At 44.1% G+C, this 20,746-nt stretch overlaps 1 protein-coding gene across 1 annotated transcript in view; it reads left to right on the forward strand.

Annotated features, from left to right (window-relative positions):
* Positions 1-1,572: 1,572 nt before the first annotated feature.
* The window catches only part of pde4a (phosphodiesterase 4A, cAMP-specific), a 73,760-nt gene continuing 54,586 nt past the window's right edge, over positions 1,573-20,746 (forward strand). Inside the window, exon 1 of the mRNA XM_050068668.1 lies at positions 1,573-2,757. Coding sequence (XP_049924625.1) covers positions 2,462-2,757 — 296 coding nt within the window. The 5' untranslated portion in view covers positions 1,573-2,461. The remainder of the gene's footprint in view (positions 2,758-20,746) is intronic.

Here is a 20,746-nt window from a genome sequence, read left to right on the forward strand (position 1 = left end):
ATGTCAGACACAGCATGAAAAGGAGGAGCTGGGATGGAGGCGGGTTGCAAAGTGGCTTGCAGAGGAAGCAGCAACAGTGGGCAGGCCAGAGCAGTTTAAATAGGGCGCCCTGAATGAGATTCGCCAATTGGTTGCATAGAAAGGAATCATGTGATCTATCAGCTGATTCCCTTCATCATTCAGCTGCTCCATCAGTTGACTGGCTGTTTGAGATCAGCTGACGTAGCTGGGATGTGAGCTGAGCTTGACATTGTGTCCTGCCTGAATTCAGGCTATGCTCAATTTGCATCATATCCTGTCTACATTCAGACATCTTACTCATGAGGACAGGTGAGATTCAGCTCTTTCCAGTGAAAACATAACACTAAAACATGCATCAGTCTTTAACCATATCAAGCAAAAGGACCTAGGAAGTACCGTTCATGGGGTTAGGGGAGTAATAGACAAATACAGTATTTACTCCAGTCTATTTAAAGATTAATCTGTAATATGTTAATGGTCCCATTTTAGTCTTTACATGCTTATTTTTACATTATGTCTGGTTAAAGTAATAATTACTATGCAGAAGTGCAGAAGGGGGGCAAACAAAATCCTGCTTAGGGCCCCCGAGAGGTCTAGGGTCGGCCCTGCATTTACCACATTTCCATTTCTAGCTATGTTGTGTAGAAATCAACTGAAAAAACAAAAACAATTACGGCCCCTTAGGAGCTGTTAGGCAGTAATTGAATGCACACAATGCACAGTAAATAAATCACTGGAGATAACTAGTGTGATGCTTTAAAATTTGCAAATAGCTCGCTCCATCTACTCCCACTCAAACCAACTGGCACCTACACAACTGAAATAGCCAGCGCCGTCTGATCAAGAGTGAAGTCCGATTTAGCATCTATTAAAAAGCACTGCAGACCAAAACACTGCAGTAAAAATTGATCCCACGCTGACAGAGGTCAGCTCATTGTCACAAATGTCACTAGTCAGATGCTTTTATCTAAAGTGTTTTACAATACCATTAGCTGTGGTGGCCCTGATGGGAATAAGACCTTTTACCTAACAATGTGAGAGCCCAGCACAAGCTCCCAAAGCAACAGGGCAGTGTTTACTTTTGTCCCTCATCTAAAAATATTGGGTGCAGTAGGAACACCAGGGGAAGGACTGGAAGGTGTCAGTGCTGTCACTCCAGGGGGGTGGACAAATGAACCTGTACTCCTCAGGCATGGAGAGGGCAAGTCACAGTGACAGTTCTCAGCTACAAATAGGTAAAATGATAAACAGTGGCATTTTAAGATGTCATGGGTGATCTTGTAAGGCTCCTTTGCCAGCTGCCATCATTTGAGCAATTTGCTGCGTTTGTTTTCTGTCAAGGAAATTCGCAGTGAATGCACGCATGGGGCAAAACATAATGGATGAGCACATAAAAGGTTCAAAACCCTCCAGTGCTGACAAATCACTGAGGAGAACAACCACCACCCAACCACCACATAGATAGACTGGACACACACACACACACACACACACACACACACACAGAGGGAGAGAGGGAGGGAGGGAGAGAGAGGAGCGTGTTGTGGTGAAGCCAATGTTTGTCGTCGAACTCCAGCAAATATGAGAATGGGAAGATAATGGCCCACAGGATGACTGAACCTCCGCAATTATCAATTTGTGTCCTTTTATGATGCATTCTGCCAAAACAAAAGCTGAAGAAGAGAGTCTGGACAGCAAGGAACAAAGGATCGCATGTGGTTTTTGGACATGTCCAACCATTCTTCACACCATCTTGATGCACTGAGGAGGGATGAGTCCAGTGTAACATCTCGCTGAAATCACTGGATCCAACATCTCCATGGAGGAATTACTGGAGACGACTTCTGCGGTGTACGCGCGCACCGAGATGCCGTAGCTCTCTACATGAGCCGCGATAGATTGAGTACTTTTATGGAAATTGCTTGGAAATTTCAGCTCAGCTGAGAGACATACGGGCAGCAATAATATCACCACCACACACACACACATAGAAGCCAGCGCCGGCGATCTGTGTGTCACTGCAATAAGTGGCTGATAAAAAGCAATAAATTCTCTAAAATAAATACAGTCATCCGGTTGTGCGCCATGGGCGACGAGGCGTCAAACTTCAGGGGAAGCAGCAGGACCGGTGTCTCATCACCAAAACGCAGGACTGGTGAGGATCACGGCAGAGCGGAGATTCTACTAAATTAAAACTGATCACCACTGCAAACAATGAGATTAATGATTTTTGGATGACTTGTCAGATCACCACTGTGACAGTTCTTGTGACAGAAAACAAGCTTCAGATCGGGGCTGTGCTGGACTTGGTCACTTTGATTTGTTCGCGCAGAGATCAAGTGGCAGAGAGGGACATGAAACGTTTTGTGCTTGAAATAAACGAATACAGCCATATCATTTAATCAATAAGTTTAAAGGGGATTTTTTTTTTTTTTACACTATGATGGAACCACCACCATGCTCGAAGAAGAGCCTTTCCCTGTCGCTCCCGGTTCCCCGGGAAGGACAGGCGACTCTGAAGCCTCCGCAGCATCTTTGGAGACAACCCCGGACCCCGATCAAAATCAAACACCGGGGCTACTCCGACACCGACCGGCATCACCACCGGCACATGGAGCGCTCAGACGCCGTGGATACGAGCGACCGACCAGGACTGAAAAAGTCACGGATGTCCTGGCCATCCTCCTTCCACGGGACCACAAACACATCCATCGGAAATTGTGTCGGGCATAAACGGTAGGCGAGAGAGGGGTGTGCATTCCAAACATCCCAATAATAGCCCATGACAGCCCACAAGGCATATGCGTAAACCAGAGGGGAGGAGGGGAAGGGGGTGCATTTTAATGAGTGCGTAATAACGCAGTGTGCCTGAAGGGTTAACTGATATGAAGCGCTTTCTACCGGGAGGCGGGACGCGTGGGTTTTCGGTGCTGATGCGTTATGCGTCTTTGGATAGACTGTCAGATGGGTAAGAAGCGCAAACCAGTCCGCCCACTCGAAAACGCAGGAGCAGCATCTGCAAATACCAGTAACATTTTTAAGAGCGTCCACATGTTACATGTAGCTGATAGGTGACACCAGGTACAGTCGGTTTAATGGCACCAAAGGTCTAGTGGGTGCGCTCGAGCGTGCAGCACTCAGATATCAGCCTCCAATCCAGGCCTTTTATCCGCTTGTTTGCAGAGGGAGGTTTGGGGCCCAGTGGGCGGTGGAGCAAAAGTGAACCCCCCCAGTTTGCGCGGATGATCCCTGCTGGAGTGCCCTTTAGCAAGGCACTGAGGCTCTATCTCAAAGGATATGATCCTGACCCCCCCCCCCCCCCCAGGTGTGGTGGGTGAGGTGTGGGCTCCAATGTAAAGACGCCCTATGGTTTAAATAAGATGTGACAAAGTTATGAAGTGTGACATGGACTGTCACACAGATGGTTTCAGACAGAATCTAATTGGCACACCAGAGCTGCTCTCTGATCAGATGTGACAGTGAAGAAAAAAAATCACTGCATTAGGAAGAGGACATCAAACACAGCAGAATTATATGATACTTAAACTCCACCAGCCAACAACTCTGCCAGCACTTAAATCAAATTACACCATGCATGTTAATCAAGCAGATTAGATTAAAGGCATTTCATTAAGAGAGCCATGGCAGATACAATTTTGATATGATTGCTTTGTCCTCACACAACTATCGCTCGGTTTATCCTCTAAAGAATGCAGCACCTGGGTGTTTTATTGCTAAACAGCTGCCTTTTTTCATCGAGCAAGACACATTTACAGCCTGATGAGTGTGGACAGAGTGGCTGACTCATTTATGTGGCGTTTCACATGTTCATAAAAGGGGGTATCCCTGCTTCTAGGAGAGATTGGCCATAAATGCAGGTTTTCCCGGTCGCTCCCTTTTCCACCCTGTCCTCTGTGTGACCTGGAATCCCCAGATGTTCCTCCAAGTGAAAGAGTTAGTTTACATGTTGGACTGTTTCTGACTCCCTTATTATGGTATTAAAATGTGCTCCTTTCACAAGAGCAACACATTAAACAAGGTGATTATTAGATTAATAGCACATCCCTGTGAATGAGCTGGGTCTCAAGAGGACTGCTGGGGTCCTCCTTTTTTTATTTATTTTTTTACTCCTGTTATTATTTGTTTTCTTTCTTTCATTTTTTTTATTTTAATGCCACAGACGGCCTTCCCGGCAGGCCCCTGGGAGAAGGGCCAACTCCAGCTGACTGGAGGAAGGGCTGATTTGTATTTTAGTCCTCAGGACACGCTCTGAGGCAGTCCAATCTTTAGTGCATTGGGACTGACTCTGCCTGGCCTTCTCCTTCTGTGGGCGGCAAACCATGAGAGGGCAGAGAGAGAGTCGTAATTCGATTCCAACATGCTCAGTTCTTAGAGCACACCAAGCTGGCTCCAACTGTGTGCGTGTGTGTGTGTTCATGTGTGTGTATGTGCCTTAGCACATCCATGAGGTGATGTGTACGGTCTGTGGGTGTTTGTACTACACGCTGGTCAGGACGGAGGGCTGCAGGCTGTGTGTCATGAGTAGTGGTGAAATGCAGCGTGCACAGTGTGTGTTTGTGTATGGGTGTAGAGGTATTTATGAGTGGGTTGTGCACAGGTTAGTGTCTGACCTGTAGCCCTTATGAATTGCAATAGGCCTCATTTCATGTGTTTTCATATCACCAGGAGGCCAGAGGGATTTTCATTGTGCTGCTATTATTTTAATTATTTTTTACATATTCATCCTGCGTCCTTCGTTATGTCCGAATAAAGGGCGCTTCAAGCTGCATGCCTCATCTGGATTTATCAGGCTTTATGAACAGCTAGGTATTCTTTGTTTTTAGCTCAAGGCTAGCTTTCTCTGAGTCCAGCCTATGGAAGGCAGCACCACACATGTCTGCTCTCAGTACAGTGTCTGAAAATATAATTTCACCAAAGCCTAAGATATGGGAAAAAAGACAGACAATAACTAGGAGTTGCCCCCTAAATCCTGCTCATATTGACAAAGGTTCAAGTTACTAAACAAATATTGATCACCACCAGATTTGAGCAAAAATGTGAGACTGAATACTCTGCTGCTGAGATGAATTCCAGCTCAGCTGCCAGATGTGAATGTTGGACCTTGCAGCAAACCGCAGATAAGTTGCATTTCATTCGTATCATGTCAACCTTTTTCAATATCTGAACAAAGTTCAAATTACACATATATGAGCTGAGTTTCCTAGTAGGAGGTGGAGAGGATGGTAGACAGCGTGACACCTAAGTGAGACAACTTTTTAGCGACACATTGGTGGCACTTCCTGGGCAATTGTGCCACCAAATGCAAGTGTTTTTTAGCGAGATATTTACAATGTTTTTAGGGTGATCGGGCCCTCAAAAGCACATGTTTTTTAGTAAGACATTGGTGCCATTTCCAGGTCAATTGGGCCACCAAAAGCAGTTGTTTTTTAGGGAGGCGCTGGCTGCATCTTCCTGGGTGATTGTGCCTCCAAAAGCAAGCGTTTTGGGCAAGACTTGTGGCATCTTTTCGGGCAATCAGGCACCCGCAGGTGTTATTTAAGCAAAACATTGGTGGCATTTCCAGGGCGACTGGGCCACCAAAAGCAGGTGTTTTTTAGTGAAACATCAATGGCATTCCCAGCAGTGGTAGTGCCCCCAAAAGCGGTTGGTTTTTTTAGCAAGGAATTAGCGGCATCTCCAGGGAAATTGACCCACCAAAAGCGGTTATTTTAACAAGAAATCAATGGCATTTCCAGGGCAATTGTGCCACTAAAGCAAATGTTTTTTTAGCGAGACATTGGAAGCACTTCCAGCTGTGCCACCAAAAGTGGATATTTTCAAAAACATGATCTTTTCCTAATCATAACCATTTGGCTTTTGCACGTAAATACAACCAAACAGTAACCACACACCCCATAGTCGATTGAGATTGCTTCAAGTTGAACAGTCAGTTTTGTATGTATGTATTTAGTCAGTGTGCTGTGCGGTTTACTTTTGGGGACGTTTTAGTCCCCACATTTTGCTGCAGAATAAAGGCTCTTAACTTTCACGACACTGTTTGGCACAGTCAGCTGCAGACAAGATGCGACAGCACAGAGGGGGAGAGACTCTGCACCAAATGGCTCAGAAAAATATTATCTTCTCTCTTCTGCTTAGATGTGGTGAATTTACAGTTCACAGCAGTTCAATACAGTACAGTCTCTAGCTTTTGTTTGATATCTAGTGTTGGAAAAAAATGTTGTACAGCTCGTTTACTATATTACCTGAATATAATATCAGCGAATTTATGAATCCTAGGATAGCGAAGGAATGGCCCACCCTACTCAACCTTACTCTGCCTCTGATTGGCTTACCTTGATACCCTTACCCTAACCCTAACCAATCCCATTTGTCTTGCCTAAACCTAACCAATCCAACCAACAAAGGCAATGAATACTAGCCAATTATAGGGAGAGTCTGGCAGGTCAAACATTCACAAATTTGCATCCTGTTGAGTCCTGTTCAAATATTAAAACTTCATGTGGAAAAAAGAAGAAATATATAACAAATATTCATTTTAAACCGAAAAATCTGATTCGACTTATGAATTGGGTACAGCCATAAAAATAAGATCAAATGTATTCAACTGAGAAACATGAAGTGACTTTGTTGCCGTAGAGAGGAAAAAGTAATTGGTCTTTGATTGGTTGGGCACAGATGAACTCAGCGATGGCCTTAGTGTCTGGGGGCAGCAGACCATTCAATCACTGAAGAGTTGGTCAAGACCTCATCTCGAGGTCCGAATGGTCAATCAGCCTGAGAGATGTTGGTGAAATTGTTTGGGACAAGGGTCGTACAAGAACAGATTGCACCGTGTTACTGTAATTGATACACTTGCTTTTGAAAATGAAGCACCCCCAACAGTCAACAGCCTAGGGATGGATAACATACAAGAGGGATCCTGGGTGCTGTTTAGCATAATTGTTTGAAGAATCTCATTGTCTGCGACTGTTTTCACTTGTCTATTTTTGTCTCTTATGTTGTATCCCACAAAATGGCAGTCTTAGTGGCAATCAGCTTCCCCCCAAGAGTGTCAGTCTGCCTCCTCTTCCCACCCCCGGTGTCTTTTGTTCGACCGTCTTGTCAGTCCTTTTGTCAGAGGATGCTAATATGAGCGTATCAGTCATCAGGTCCCATGCCCAATACGCTCTGGGAAGTTCCAACATGAAAATGACTGACTGACACTGAACGAGTAACAGCTCTTTCCGCAATTCTGTTGCTATGGTTACTTGTTTTGTGCATTTGTAGAATGGATTTCATTTACCCAAAAAAAGGCAAAAGCCTACAGGCACTTGATGGGCTTGACTGTATAATTTGTCAGTATGTAGCAGATCCCACTGGATATGCATCATGACTTGTATGCATATAAGGTGAAAAAGTGAATATTAACACACCTCTTCTGAAGAACTGCGGTCTGTCGATAGTTTAATCACAGCACAGAGACGGTTTCCTGTTCAGTCCTCTGCAACAGTTTCAAACCAGAGCCTCCCTCCCTCCCGTCCTCCCTCCCTCATCTACAGCTTCATGCATTCTTTACACCTTGTTTTTCTCCCCCCAAGCTGGGATCCAGGGCTGATTTGTAAGCCGAAGCTGCTATTTTGCCTGCTTGACTGGCCGGCTGCCATAATAATTTAGTTCATAATGAGGTACAGCTCCAGTTAATTACCACAACAGCTGTATTTTGTTGTTGATCATACATTTACATTTCTACACTCTAGAAGCCAAAAAAAAAAAAAGTCTCATGCAAAGAGCATTCAGGAATTATCCCAACAAATGTGTTTTAAGTAATAGACCTCTTATCTCATTTGTGTAGCGGAAACATCTGTTTAAGCTACAGATTGCACTCTTCTGTGAATACATTGTGCTTTCTCACTACTTGCAGCGCTAATTAGTATCTGGAGGCATTTCATGTTCTGGAACGGCGCTCGCCATTGGTTGGCTCAGGCAGATCCCACAGACCTCGGGTAAAATCCCTCTGAGATCTTTTAGCAGTGACACCACGCAGGTTGTTTGCTGGAAGGGGATGTATATGCAGCTCTCATCCGAGGCCAGTCTCTGTGTTTGTCACCTGCTCATCAGTTTGTCTCACTGGGGGAGGTTCTCACAGGCTCCTCGGTTACTCAGGCCACCGGTAACCACATTTAGCACAGTCAGTTTGTTTGGTAAATCGGCTGGAAACCTTGGCAACTTTGCATTTTAATTACTTTCACACTGAATCCACTTGAAGTGATACACTAGTCATTTGTTTTTTTCTGTATTTTTTTGTTTTTGACAAGTGTGGATGGGCAAGGATCCCAGCAAGAAGAAACAAAGTGAGCCACAGCATCAGAAATTCAAGTTGCACAACAACTCCACCTGTTACCAACAAATATCACTCTGTTTGATGCAAATAGTCCTCTTACATTTTGTCTAGAACAGCACCCAGTCCTTAACGAAGTATTTCACTGCTGGAAAGATGGTCTTTTCATGAAACAGGACTGTCTATATGGAGGAAAGATGCAAATACTCTTGAAATTGGTGCTATATGACCAGAGAAAACAGAGAAAAAAAGGGCTGTGGCATTTGCTTTTGCTTATGAGACCTACAGCTACCAGACCAGTAAATGCTCCTGCTGGTCAGGGGCAGATTATCAGACAATGGGCCCCTGGGCACAGATTTGCAAAAGCCCCCTCTCACATACACTTTATAGTTTCTTAGCCTCTTTTGTGGTGTTGTTTTGCATCTCTTTGCAGTCATAGTGCATTTCTTTGTCGTTTTGTGTCTCCTTGAGTTAATTTTGTGTCTTTTTTAGTTGTTTTACAGCTTTTGGTAGTTATTTTGTGGCTCTCTGCATCTCTTTGTGATCATCTTAAATCTTCTAGTCAGTATGTGTTTATTTAGCCCCTCTCCCACTGCACAATAAACCCACTAACACCCACTCACATCTGGCTTTTGTAAGCAATGGGAAAGGTTACAATCGGCATTCACACCCAGGTCAAATGACTCTGCAGTAGTCATGGATATTTATCTGCTCCGGCTCCAATCGGCAGTGATGGAAATGCAACACCCGGTTGAACGCGTTAATTTTTGCCCATTTACTAGCAAGTTGCAATGATGCGCCACCACAAAATACCATCCATCTCCACCCAAGCAGCACTAAAATATTGATCCAAATTAGCCTGCACCTGTTTAAAAGAGACAGAATAAGTAAGATATAAAAAGAGGCAACCACTGTAACATTTCCACCTGCCTCCATGCTGCTTTCTGATGTTTGCTAACCTGTTTTCTCGCCCGTCCGTGATGTTGAACAATACACACAAGTTAAAAAAAAAAAGTCTATCGCTTATTTTGAGTGGGTTTTCCTGTGTTTATAAGAAAACATGTACACTTATTTTGGTGGAAATGGGGTATTTGAGTGACATTTTGCGGGTGAGGCCCACTTACACTTTGGACCCCTGGGCCTGTGCCTAGTAGGCCCATTCTTTAAACCATATGTGGTGCTGGTGGGTGATGTAATGTTCTCTCGCTTGATCCACTGTCTATATGCTTTGCATCCATGGTGGTGGGCATACATAAATGCAGAAGTACAATCTGTAGTTTGAGAAACAGCTCTAGAGCCTGCGAAAATCTGCTGAACAAGGCGAAACGCATCATCTGGTGGAGAGATGAGCAAGACGATCCACTGTTCATTTACATGTACTACCCACATTGTTATGACACAAAGCTGGTTGAAAATCAGCAAAGTATCCCTTCACTTGCTTTTCATCATCTTACTTTGTCACGTCCATTAAATCTCCATCACGGAACTTTCCGCCAGTTTATTATGCGACAGTTTCCTCTCTCAAGATGTCCAGTGTGATTGCGATGAGCTTCATGGTGGCAATTTTTTTCTAATCTCTTCTTATCTAATAATATTGTCTGAATCCCTCTTTTGTCCATAGAAATTACAGCCTTTGATTGCAGCCTTTATCTCTTTTTGATCCTGTATCCTCTCAGTGCTTCATTTCACCCCTGTATAAATGGGTAGCATTGATTCCATCTCTATTTCTGTTCTCCGCTTTGTCTCGCTATTGTGTGGCCCGTCTCACTGGCTCCCTGTAGCTTCTAAGATTCTATCTGATAGTCTTCTTCTTGCTTACAGTGGCATTAAGCACACAGTTTCTCTGTCATAAATCTATCTATCATTTCATCCCACTCTCCCTTTCTTTGTCCACCGAGATCCTCAGCTGCTTGCAGAGTCTCTCCCCCCTCGAAGCCATCTCTGAATCTCAAACCTTCACATCCCCAGTGGTGGAATGAACTGCCCGCCACTGACAGTGTGCAGCGCCTCATCTCTTCCTATATTCTTCTCCTTAAAGGTATTTTACGCGGATGCAATTTTTCATTCTTCATGCTCCGGTCGTTACTTGAAAAATCACAGGCTTCAAGGGGAGAGCAGACGCATGCACCTTCATCATATGGCTGGCAATCAGCTGCCATTAAAGAGGGAGTTCAAACAGACCGGTGCATCAAAGAGCACTCTATTTGAGGGGAAAACAGTTAATAATGATGAAAATACACACTAAAAATGTGTGAATTCAGAACTTTTCCTTGGATTTATTTTTCTTATGTTGTAAAAAAAAATAACGCTCTTTAACAGTAGGAATAGCGATTTATTCTCCAAGCCTATAGGCGCTGAGAGGAACTAAAAGGAAAAACCTTTTTAGTGTAATCAAGTCTCCCTCTTCAAACCAAGAAAAAGGTCTTCAATGCTGAGACTCGGGAGAATTTAAATGTCAAAATGTGCAGCGTGTTCAATTTCAAAATAAGTGGTAGTCTCTCACCTCTTAGCAAACAGCTCTGCTTGAGGGAAAACTTGAATGTAATGCTCATTTTGGTTGGGATTTTCCTTACAAGGCGCACGTGTGAACACGATATTGAGTCCATGTTGCGTCCCAGCAGGTGACACAGACCGCCACAATTCAGACACAGTCTGCGGTCTCTTCTGCTGCTGCTGCTGCTGCTGTGGCACGGAGAGGACGACCCCGCCGAAATGTGCTTCAGGCGGCTGTCGTAGCGCAGAACTGTCTGAATGAGTGAAGCTGACAAACCCTCTGTCAGCTGTGTGTCAGCGTAGCACACACACACACACACACACACACACATACGCACACAGTGGAGCAGAAAGAACAAATAGCGTACACCTGTCGAGCAGAGCGCCGTGTCAGACTAATGTGAGGTACGTCCAGGGAGCGTGGAGAGAGCCTAGTTCAAAACAGGAACTCACAACAAATCAGAGCTGAAAAGGATGAAGGAGTGCACCTGGAGACCACGCTTGGCACGGACAGACGCAGATGCTCGTTCAACTGATGCCAACGTCTCATCTGAGATATCACTTCCAGACCTCCTGCCCCAGGACAGTGTTGTTGCCCAAAAATCACTGGCAGATCATCAGCTTCACTGGATGATTATGAAAGAGTGTCAGTCCTGCTTAGAGAAGAGGGACAGATGGCATTAATAGTGGCGTAACATGTCACAGACTTCCTCACTGTACACTGTGTGGCCCAGTCCCAGCAAACACGACCAAAGCTTTGTTCAGAAGTTCATTATGTTCCTGCTCGCTGTATAAACTGTATTCCTATAGGCTGTGCTGCCCATATATCCTTTTATGACAAGACAGTGTTGACACATATATACAGTACACCCGAGACAGAAATAGGCCTATAGCAGGAAACTGTTTGTTTTTGTCCGTTCTTGGTCTGACTCAGCTCCACCATTGTTTCATGAGCTTGATTGGAAAAATGCTGCAAACCAGCAGCAAATCATATTCAGATGCTATCAAAACAATAACAGCACAGGGGCTCGCTAAATGTGACACTAAATATTTCATAGCCTGCTAATTTGGAGGGGAGAAAATCAAATCAGCCAGCCGGTATTTATTGTCATTTGAGCTGCTGTTGTGTGAAAACCTTGTATCTCATATTACTTTAGCTTAGCCTTCTGCCCTTTATGCCTGCTGGAGTGTAGGGCAGCAACAAAGGGTTTCCTCTCCTGTCTGTTTGGGGCCTGCGGAGCCACATGCAGCTCTTTAGCTTCTCTCCAGTGGCTCCCTCTGGCTTTGACAAAAAAATATACAGAAATGGTTATTTTTCATTTCTCATTGTTGTAGACCTCAAGTGATGCATTTTACAATTGTAAAAATGTGTCGCCCTTACACCAAAAAAAAAAGAAGTAACATTTCATCAGCTAATATGTCATATTTCTAAGGGCCCTAACACATTAAGTCAATGGTCGACTAATGGTCAATGTCAGGCTGTCAGTGGCTGTCTGTTGCCCTAGTACGTGCAATGTGTCCCACACTGTTGCCACTAGTCAGCCCTTGTTTGCCAATTCAGCATGCTAAATCGGCCAGTGAGTGAAAGAACTGCACAAAAGAAGAGAAATGGAAGTGAGGAGAGCAAAGGACTTGCACTTATTGTACTCCTATTGTCTCTCTATTAGGTACTGGTTTTTACCTCTGCTACTTAAAAACACTTCCATCTTGTATATTTGTATATTTCGCCACATATTTTATACCCTGTTGTTCTAAAACTGGGCCCAGTGAGTGACCCTGGCCCGGGGAATCAGGGATTGCCTGGTTGGTACTGGTTGTGGATCAAAAATTTTTGCAGTCTGCAAATCATGTTTATGTTTTCAATTTGTATTTTGGCCTGTTGCGCCACTCACCGCCGTCTACCAGTCAAGCAGTCAGTAGAGTCTCAGCATCAGTTACAGTCTCGACTGAGCTACAGCAGCACGGCAAGCAGCATTAGCAGTGTCCCAGTACATAGCATTAGCGGCCAGCTCCTCGTCAGCTGTATCCCGGTAGCAGCGTTAGCAGCAGAGAAGCCGGACTTGCTCGAACAGTCCGCTGGAAAACCGAAGATCAAGGACGCGGCGACGCAGCCCTGCCATGGCAGCCGCCCGTGGGCAAACAAATCAGTCTCCAGCGTGCCGCTGTCCAGCAACCTCGAATCTGTCAGGGAGGGGGGGCGGACATGACTCGCGGCAGTATTTTGAATTTGAGTGCAGTAACCGTTTTGGCCACATTCTTACATACAGCGCCTTTAATGTGCAAACTGGCTACCTAGCATCTTGAATCTGTCTTTCTGTCCTTCCATCCATCAGTCTTCTAGCCTTCTGGTATAGAGTCATTTCTTCTCACGCAGGTTCATAACATATGTTGTGGTGTGTTCAAGTGCAACTTTTTAGCTGAGACACAAGCAACGTGAGGCAAAGCAACATTTGCCCTCTGTCACCCCTTGTTCTTTGATGTCGGTTTGGTGTGTCTAGCCTTAAGGCCTGGTGCCTTTGCCTAACCTCAACAGCTGTGGCTACAGTTGTCTCCCTAGTGAGGCTAGCTATGGATTCTGAATCCAAAATATTAAAAGTCTCGGGGGGAATTAAGAGTTTAATAGTGCATGGACATATTTCATTGCTTTTACCACCATTGCTGCAAAGTTTATGCACCAAATAATCATAAATAATGCATGGAGAGTGGCCACCTTGTGCTAAAACCTATTAATGGGTGCTTATTTAGACCCATTAATAATGTTGATGGGCATATTTAGACTTCAAAGGCTGTGCTACCTTCCTGAAAAGGCTCAAATATGTTTTGCTGCTCCTGGCATTTTATATTTTTGGACAAAATTGGCTCTTCTGATAGTAAAGGTTGCCGACTTCTGCCTTACGGTGCACTTTTGGATGGTACCTCAGGTCTGCCTCAGGGCTTTTACTTCTCTCTCCTGCTGGACGCCAGGTTTCCTCGGACTTTCCCTTCTTACTTCTGGGTCCCAGTAGAGGGCGGTTCTTGTGATATCATCCTGCTCTCTTTGCATGATCTGTCCAATCCATCTTCACCACCTTCTCATGTCTATGCTCTCTTAATTGGACTGAGTGAGTAGTTGTTTTCTGGAGATGGTGTGAGGCCAGAAGATTTTCTGAGGCTCTTTTGTTGACAGCTTGGAGAGGTCACTCTGTCATTTTCCAGCCTTCTGAGCTGTATAGCAGGGTAGAAATAACAAAGGGGTGGCGGGGCTTCCACACATTGCTCAGCATTCTGCAAGTACTTCTAGCTCTGCTGAGTCAACTTTTGACGTTGCCACCTGTTTCTCTATCGTATCTAACAGTGCGTCCAAGATATAAAATCTCCTCTGTTGTGGGTAGGTTCAGTCCATCTACATGTATTAGTGGGTGTAGGGGACCAGTGCCAAGTCATCTGTGAAGTAGAGATCTTAAAGTGTGGAAAAGAGCACCTGATGCCTCTGGGTTGGTCCTCACTTGTGCTTCGCATCACTCAGTCTATGACCATATTGAAAAGCAGTGCTGACATCACACATGCTCGCCTCACTCCTGACTTGAGAAATATAGTATAACATAATAAGTACATTTTATTTAGTGTATAATCACCTTAAAATAAGCATCATTGTGTTTTTATTACCTTAGAATGAGCCGTTTATATCATGGGTAGCAGGTCCTTGTTTATGAAGATTGCCATGTTCACCGCCATGTTTCTACAGTAGCCCAGAATGGACAAACCAAACACTGGCTCTAGACAAGGCCATTCATGCTTTTGCGTCAGCCCCCCGTAGTTAGAAGCTGATTTGCGACAAACAAAAAAACCCTGATTCATTGCGTAAAACTGCTTTATTCATTATTTGTAGCAGTTTAAATCACTGGGTCCATTTATTTTGGAGAGGAAGAGACCTCTGCAGACAATTTGGCTCCCAGCAAAAACTCAGAAAAAAGTGAGCACACATTAGCATGTAGTTGGCGAGCCACCTGTCTCCGACATGCCGAACAGCATCAGAAAAACACTGTTTTGTAACCTTAAACTGCTTTATTCAGTTTCTTTTAATGTTTAAAATCATTGGGTCCATATGTTTTGAAGAGGGAGAGACTTCTGCGCGTAATTCGGCACCCTGAAAGAATCTCCTGAACATCTGGATCAGAAATTAGGCGAGCATACATTAGCATGTGGTTGGCCGATATGCCGAACAGCATCAGATAAACACTGATTTGAAACATAAAACTACTTTATTCAATGCTTTTAATGGTTTTAATCACTTGGTCCGTTTGTTTTGGAGTGCAGGAAACCTCTGCGGATAATTCGGCTCCAGATAAAAATCTCCTGAACAATAAACACTGAAGGAATTCTAAGCAGGAGAAGTTTCAGCTGGTTGCAATCTGCAGTCATCACCGCTAAATCTCCCTTAATTTTACACACTTAACCTTTAAGTAAAAGTACCTAATGCGTAAAAATGGCTCCTCTGTGAGTGTTATACTATTATTGTAGATTATTTAATGTATGAGCAGTATTTTATTGCTTAAGATGGTCAAGATGGAGCTAATGGCTACTAGTTTATTTTTAGGTAAAATCTAAATATGGAACTTGTAACTCTGTTTGTCCAACAAATGTAGTGGAAGGAATAAAATATGCAACATTTCCCTCCCAAATGCTGTGCAGTAGAAGAATAAAGAAGCATAAAATGCCCATTTATAAGTGTCTGTGACAACCCTCTCTGAGCAGGCCTCTCCCTCCAGGACACTGGCGGGTGGAGTCAGGTCATCGGGCAGATTAAGCTCACCTGGTTTGACTGTAAGACTATATGATCTGGTGGCAGTCAGCCAGTCTCTCTTTGCCTTGGCGTCCACCCTGTTTGGGTATTGTTACATTTAGCTTGACATTACACCAGTGTCTTTTTTTAGGTAACAAACATCCTTTCTAGTTACAGCTCATGTGTGGTCTCCATTCCTTTGGCCAGCGAACTGAGGATCCAATTAACCATGTTGGTAAGATGAAGTGTAATCTTTGTAGTAATTTGCATTAGTTAAGCTCCATGACATTTAGGGCTCTGGTCCAGACTTCAGAGTCTGTCGACTTGTTTAATTCAAATTTAGGGAGCATAATGCATGAGCAGTGTTTTTCTTATGGTGGGAGAGCAATAGTCTGGTCCCTTGTCCTCGTGTCTTTTTGTTTTTGGTCCTAACTGAGGGTAAATTCGTTGTGCATTTTTGTAACAATCTCTAATGATGACTGTGTTGTAGCTGTGACCTCTTAAAGCGGTAGTGAAAGTGGTATAATATATAACTATATACTTGGGATTATCAGTAGCTGCCTGAAGTCTAGGACTGGGTTGTATGTTAGTCAGCCTATATTTGGGGAGACTCCAGTTGATGCAGGTGATGGAAAGACGGACAAACACAATGAAGATACTTTAATATATTAAAAGAAAAAAACAAAAGCAGTGTTACAGGCTCAGAGTCCCAAAAGCAGGCAGGCACAGCTGGGAGAGGACAGGCCAACACTGACTCCAAACAGCGACAGACTGACATAGAATAAATGAACTGGGCCGGAATAAGCAGGGATGACAAATTGGCTGAGTGAGAACAGGTGAGCAGGAGGTAAGGTGACTGCAGGGCTAATGGGGGACAGGTGAAACTAATCAAGGCGGGGCAGACGATCAAAACTGGCGGGAAAACACATAAGGGCAGAAAGTGAAGTGATCTGAAACGAGAGGAGAGGTGAGTAACAAAACAGGAAACACTAAGAATGGATGAATAATGAATCAAACAAAGGGAAAACATGCCCTCCGGAGCAGAGGCGGGGGCAGATTATGACGCCAGTTTGTTTGTGTGTTTCTACCTTTTGGTTTTGTTAATTCACACTGGGATTCAGCACTTTATGTGTGTTGTATCAGGTTGGGTTAATGTTTGTTAGGTTGGGATTAGGCCTTGACACGGACAGTGACCAGATGCAGTGTCTTTTTTTGTGTTGTGGAGTCGGGGAGAGGGTCTTCACACACTTACTATTGTCTGTTTTTGCTCTGCCTTTCACCATACCCACTCTAATGTAGACTGAATCTTGTCTCCCCTTTAGTCTTAAAGATGCTTCCTCTGGTACTGAGGATGAGGATGTCTGAGGGTGGATAAGCTGAAGGAAACAAGTTGGGATATTAGTGGGATTTTGTCAGGGTTCAGTGGGAGTTACACTTTGTGTATTGTGCGTCAGTGTTGTGTTTTAAAGAGATTAAGGACAAGGAGGCTCGGTGTCGAGTGCAAATTTTCAGTTTAAGTTATTTATTCTTTGGTTCCAGGCCTTTTCTATCGGCACTTTTGGCTGCACTCGTTCGACCCAGCCTTATTAATTTATGTTTCCATTACCAGTTTATCGAGTTGTGCAGAGTTGCGCCGGTGATGGGCCATCTCTGGAGTCGGGGGCCACAGCATGCCCTACCACCTCCAAGCGGGTTGTGGAGATGTCAGATAAGCGTCGTCGTCATTATTCAGTGTCAACATTCAGTGATGAATCACTGACATGTTTCAAAAGCCTTCGCTGCTGTTGCTAGACATAGCAGATACCTTCATCACCGTCTTCAAAGAAGTGAAAAGAAAAGAGTGATAAGTGGTTGGTCTGTGGATGAAACACAAGCCCTGCTAGGTGTTTGGAACAAGGACACCATGCAGGCAGGAGATGGGCATCCAAATGCGTTCTTGCAATGCCGAGAAAATTCTAAAAACCTCAGACAAATCATTAAAGGGACTGTACTTGTATAGCCTTTTCCTGGTCCTCTGACCACTCAGACACTACATGTCACATTCACCCATTCTTACACTGGTGGCCAAGGCTACTTTACAAGGTGCCACCTGCCACTCAGCAAACCATCCACACACACTTACACACCGATGGAACAGCCATGGGGAGCAATGTGGGGTTCAATATATTGCCCAAGGATAGTTCGACATGCGGACTGAGGAACTGGGGATCGCACTGCTGATCCTCCAATTAGTGGATGACCCACTGTACCTCTGAGCCATAGTCGCCCCACAAGAAAGATTACAAGAACATTACAAGAAAGTTGTTGACCACAATAACATCAGCGGGGCGGACAGAAAAACGTTCCGTTGGTTCACAATAGACTCTGTAATAAAGTTGGACGACATGACAGCTCCCTACAGTCTGAGCCAAAACATCTCAATTGGCCCCTGGTGGCTGGCTGCAGTACAGGTCATAAACCCTGCCCCCTCTATGTTAGCTCACTCTGCTGTATGTTCAAGCGTTCATTTCTCTGATGCGTTTGGATTTTAATTCGTTATTTGATGCTATAAAAAGGGGGTTTGACATCATGATTGACATCTGTGTGTGTCAGTTGGTGTGCTCACGACCAATGGATGGGAACTCCCACAGAGATCGCAACTGCGCAGACTCTGGCTCCAAATAATGCACCAGCGCAAGATGGCAGCGGCCATTTGCGGGATATTTTGGCTTCATTTTTGTACAGTGGAAGGAAGAGGAGACAGGTCTATCCAGATACACAGTCTATAGTTCACAAGCACAAGCGGGCAGGCAGCCACAGAGATGCAAATCCCTGCTGAGCTGGGCTGACACACCGCATCAAACTGAAACAAGCCAAGCCAGCACGTGTGTATGGAAAAGGGTTATGGGAGATTCAGCTCACCTGGCCTGTCTGCAAGAATATATTTAAACTGGTGGCAGTCAGCATTTCTCTCACATTTACTTCATCATCTCACTAATTTCCCTGTAGTTAAGTAAAACAGCCCGAACTTATTTTAAGTTGCAACTCGTGTGGTGTCCCTTCCTTTGTCCAGCCTTGAGCCGGGCTGTGACTGTAACAAGGTGCAGTTCTTGGTACATGTGCACAACACGGTGCATTTTGACTGTAGGTTGCTGTGCTGATGCCAGCTGTGGCTCCTGCTTAGGAATGCATTATGCGTGTTGCTTCTTGTCAGGGCAAAATATTTTTTTATTGCCACCAAAACAGAGTGATTCAGAAACCCATGAAAATAAAACAGATGCAATAGGTTTGTGTGAGGAATATAAGATATAAAAAAATAACACCAGCAATCTGTGCAGCTGCAACGAGGTTTGTGGGAACACTTGAGAACTTTACATAATGCATGAGGCAGCTTGTGATTTATAGCCGACTGAAAGCGTGGTATATGAACACACCTCTGTTTCCTCTGTTAGAAAAAAGAGCCCCTGTTCCAGCTCCTGACCTCTCCAAGATCAATGTGCGAGCGTAACCTGTCTTGTCAGAGCAGCGAGCCCATTTTTTGCAGGTCATGCTCATGTTCACGCATTAACACTCAATATTCAGGCTGTTGGAGGGTAGAGGGGGGGAAAAGCAAGGCCCGAGGGTTCAGGATGGTATTTTCATTTGATGCTCTATTTTTCACTTTGAGATCTGGATGTTTTTTGAAGATTGCGTGTTTTGTTTTTTTGCTTAGGCCCACTCCACAGCAGAAGGTTTTACTGTAAGTAACATCCCCCATTATTCAGGATTTCTAATAATGCTGATGCAGACTGGGAAGTGTATTTCACCCCCAACAGAGGCACAGTAATTAACACCATTGAGGCCTTAGTCTGAGCTCTCTCTCTCCTTTTTGTTGTGCGTGTATTGAGGGGCTTATAGTGTGATTACTTGTGTGGTTTGGGGTTTCTTTTTGTTGTGAGAGGTTTCCTTAAAGAAGATCAGAATTGGGTCTTCTCTCAATCCACGAAGCTGTTCTCCAGAGCCCTTTTCCTTTTTGTTGTTAAACTTAAAAGGTTGCTGGTGCCCAGCAAAAGTTTCAGAGTCTCCCTGAGCAAGAGTACCTCATTTTCATGTATGTTTGCATCAGCATATTCTTAAAGAAGTATCACTGCTGGAAAGATGGTCTTTTCATAAAACTGGGCTGTCTATGCATTAGAATCATGTTAATACTTTTGTAATTGGTGCTAGGCTATATGACAAGAGAAAACTGAGAAAAAAGGGCTGTGGCATTTCCTTTTGCTCAAGATGTAGACCTACAGCTACCAGAACAAACTGCACTACACCAGACCAATAAAAGCTTGTGGGTGACATAATGCAAGCCTGGCTGTTTTTTCAACCCGGTCTCACTCCAAAATCCGGTGCTTGGGCAGTGCCTTGCAGTGTCAGACACTGATGAAAAAAGCAGTCCTTTAAAGGAAATGGCCACTTTAGAATGAAAAACAAAAATGGCAACTTGCACGAGACTAGCTGATGGCTCGTGGTGGTGCTAGTTCTCGAGTCTTGCGCGAGTTGCCATGTAAACACAGCAGGGCAGGCTAACTGACCACGGTGAGAAATGATGCTATTAAAGTGGAGTAAATTACGTCTTTTCAAGTAAATTTTGCATGCCGCGGCTTCAGGGCACTTGGATTACAACGGACGAGCTGTTCTGACGTTTTTTGAAATGCATTAGCGGAGTTTTATTACATTTTCAAAATGTGGATTCCGTGCACTTCAAGTGTAGCTATTATTCCCGGCAAGCTGTTATCCTCGGATACCCCAAACGAGTTTTGTAGATTAAAAAACTACACTGTTCTTTTTTCCTAAACTCAACCACGTGTTTTTGTCGCCTATACCCAACCACGTGGTTGTGGAAGGGAAAAAAAACGTCCATTCACTGTGTTGTATTCACATAGTGCATTTATTTTGAAAGAATTGTATGTAAACGTAGGGTGACCATATTTTGATTTCGGCCCGGCCACGACATAGCCTACTTAAATGATACTCGCAGTTTACTCAAAGATGCCTTATAATTTTAATATATTTAAAATTTATATGTATGGATAGAAAATTCAGTTATATTACAAAATAATATCTCTCAAAGACAGAAGTTCAGATAGGCCCCAATAGGGACACATACACACACTAGAGTGTGG

Source organism: Epinephelus moara, chromosome 18 (assembly GCF_006386435.1).
Source record: "Epinephelus moara isolate mb chromosome 18, YSFRI_EMoa_1.0, whole genome shotgun sequence".
Classification (NCBI taxonomy): domain Eukaryota; kingdom Metazoa; phylum Chordata; class Actinopteri; order Perciformes; family Serranidae; genus Epinephelus; species Epinephelus moara.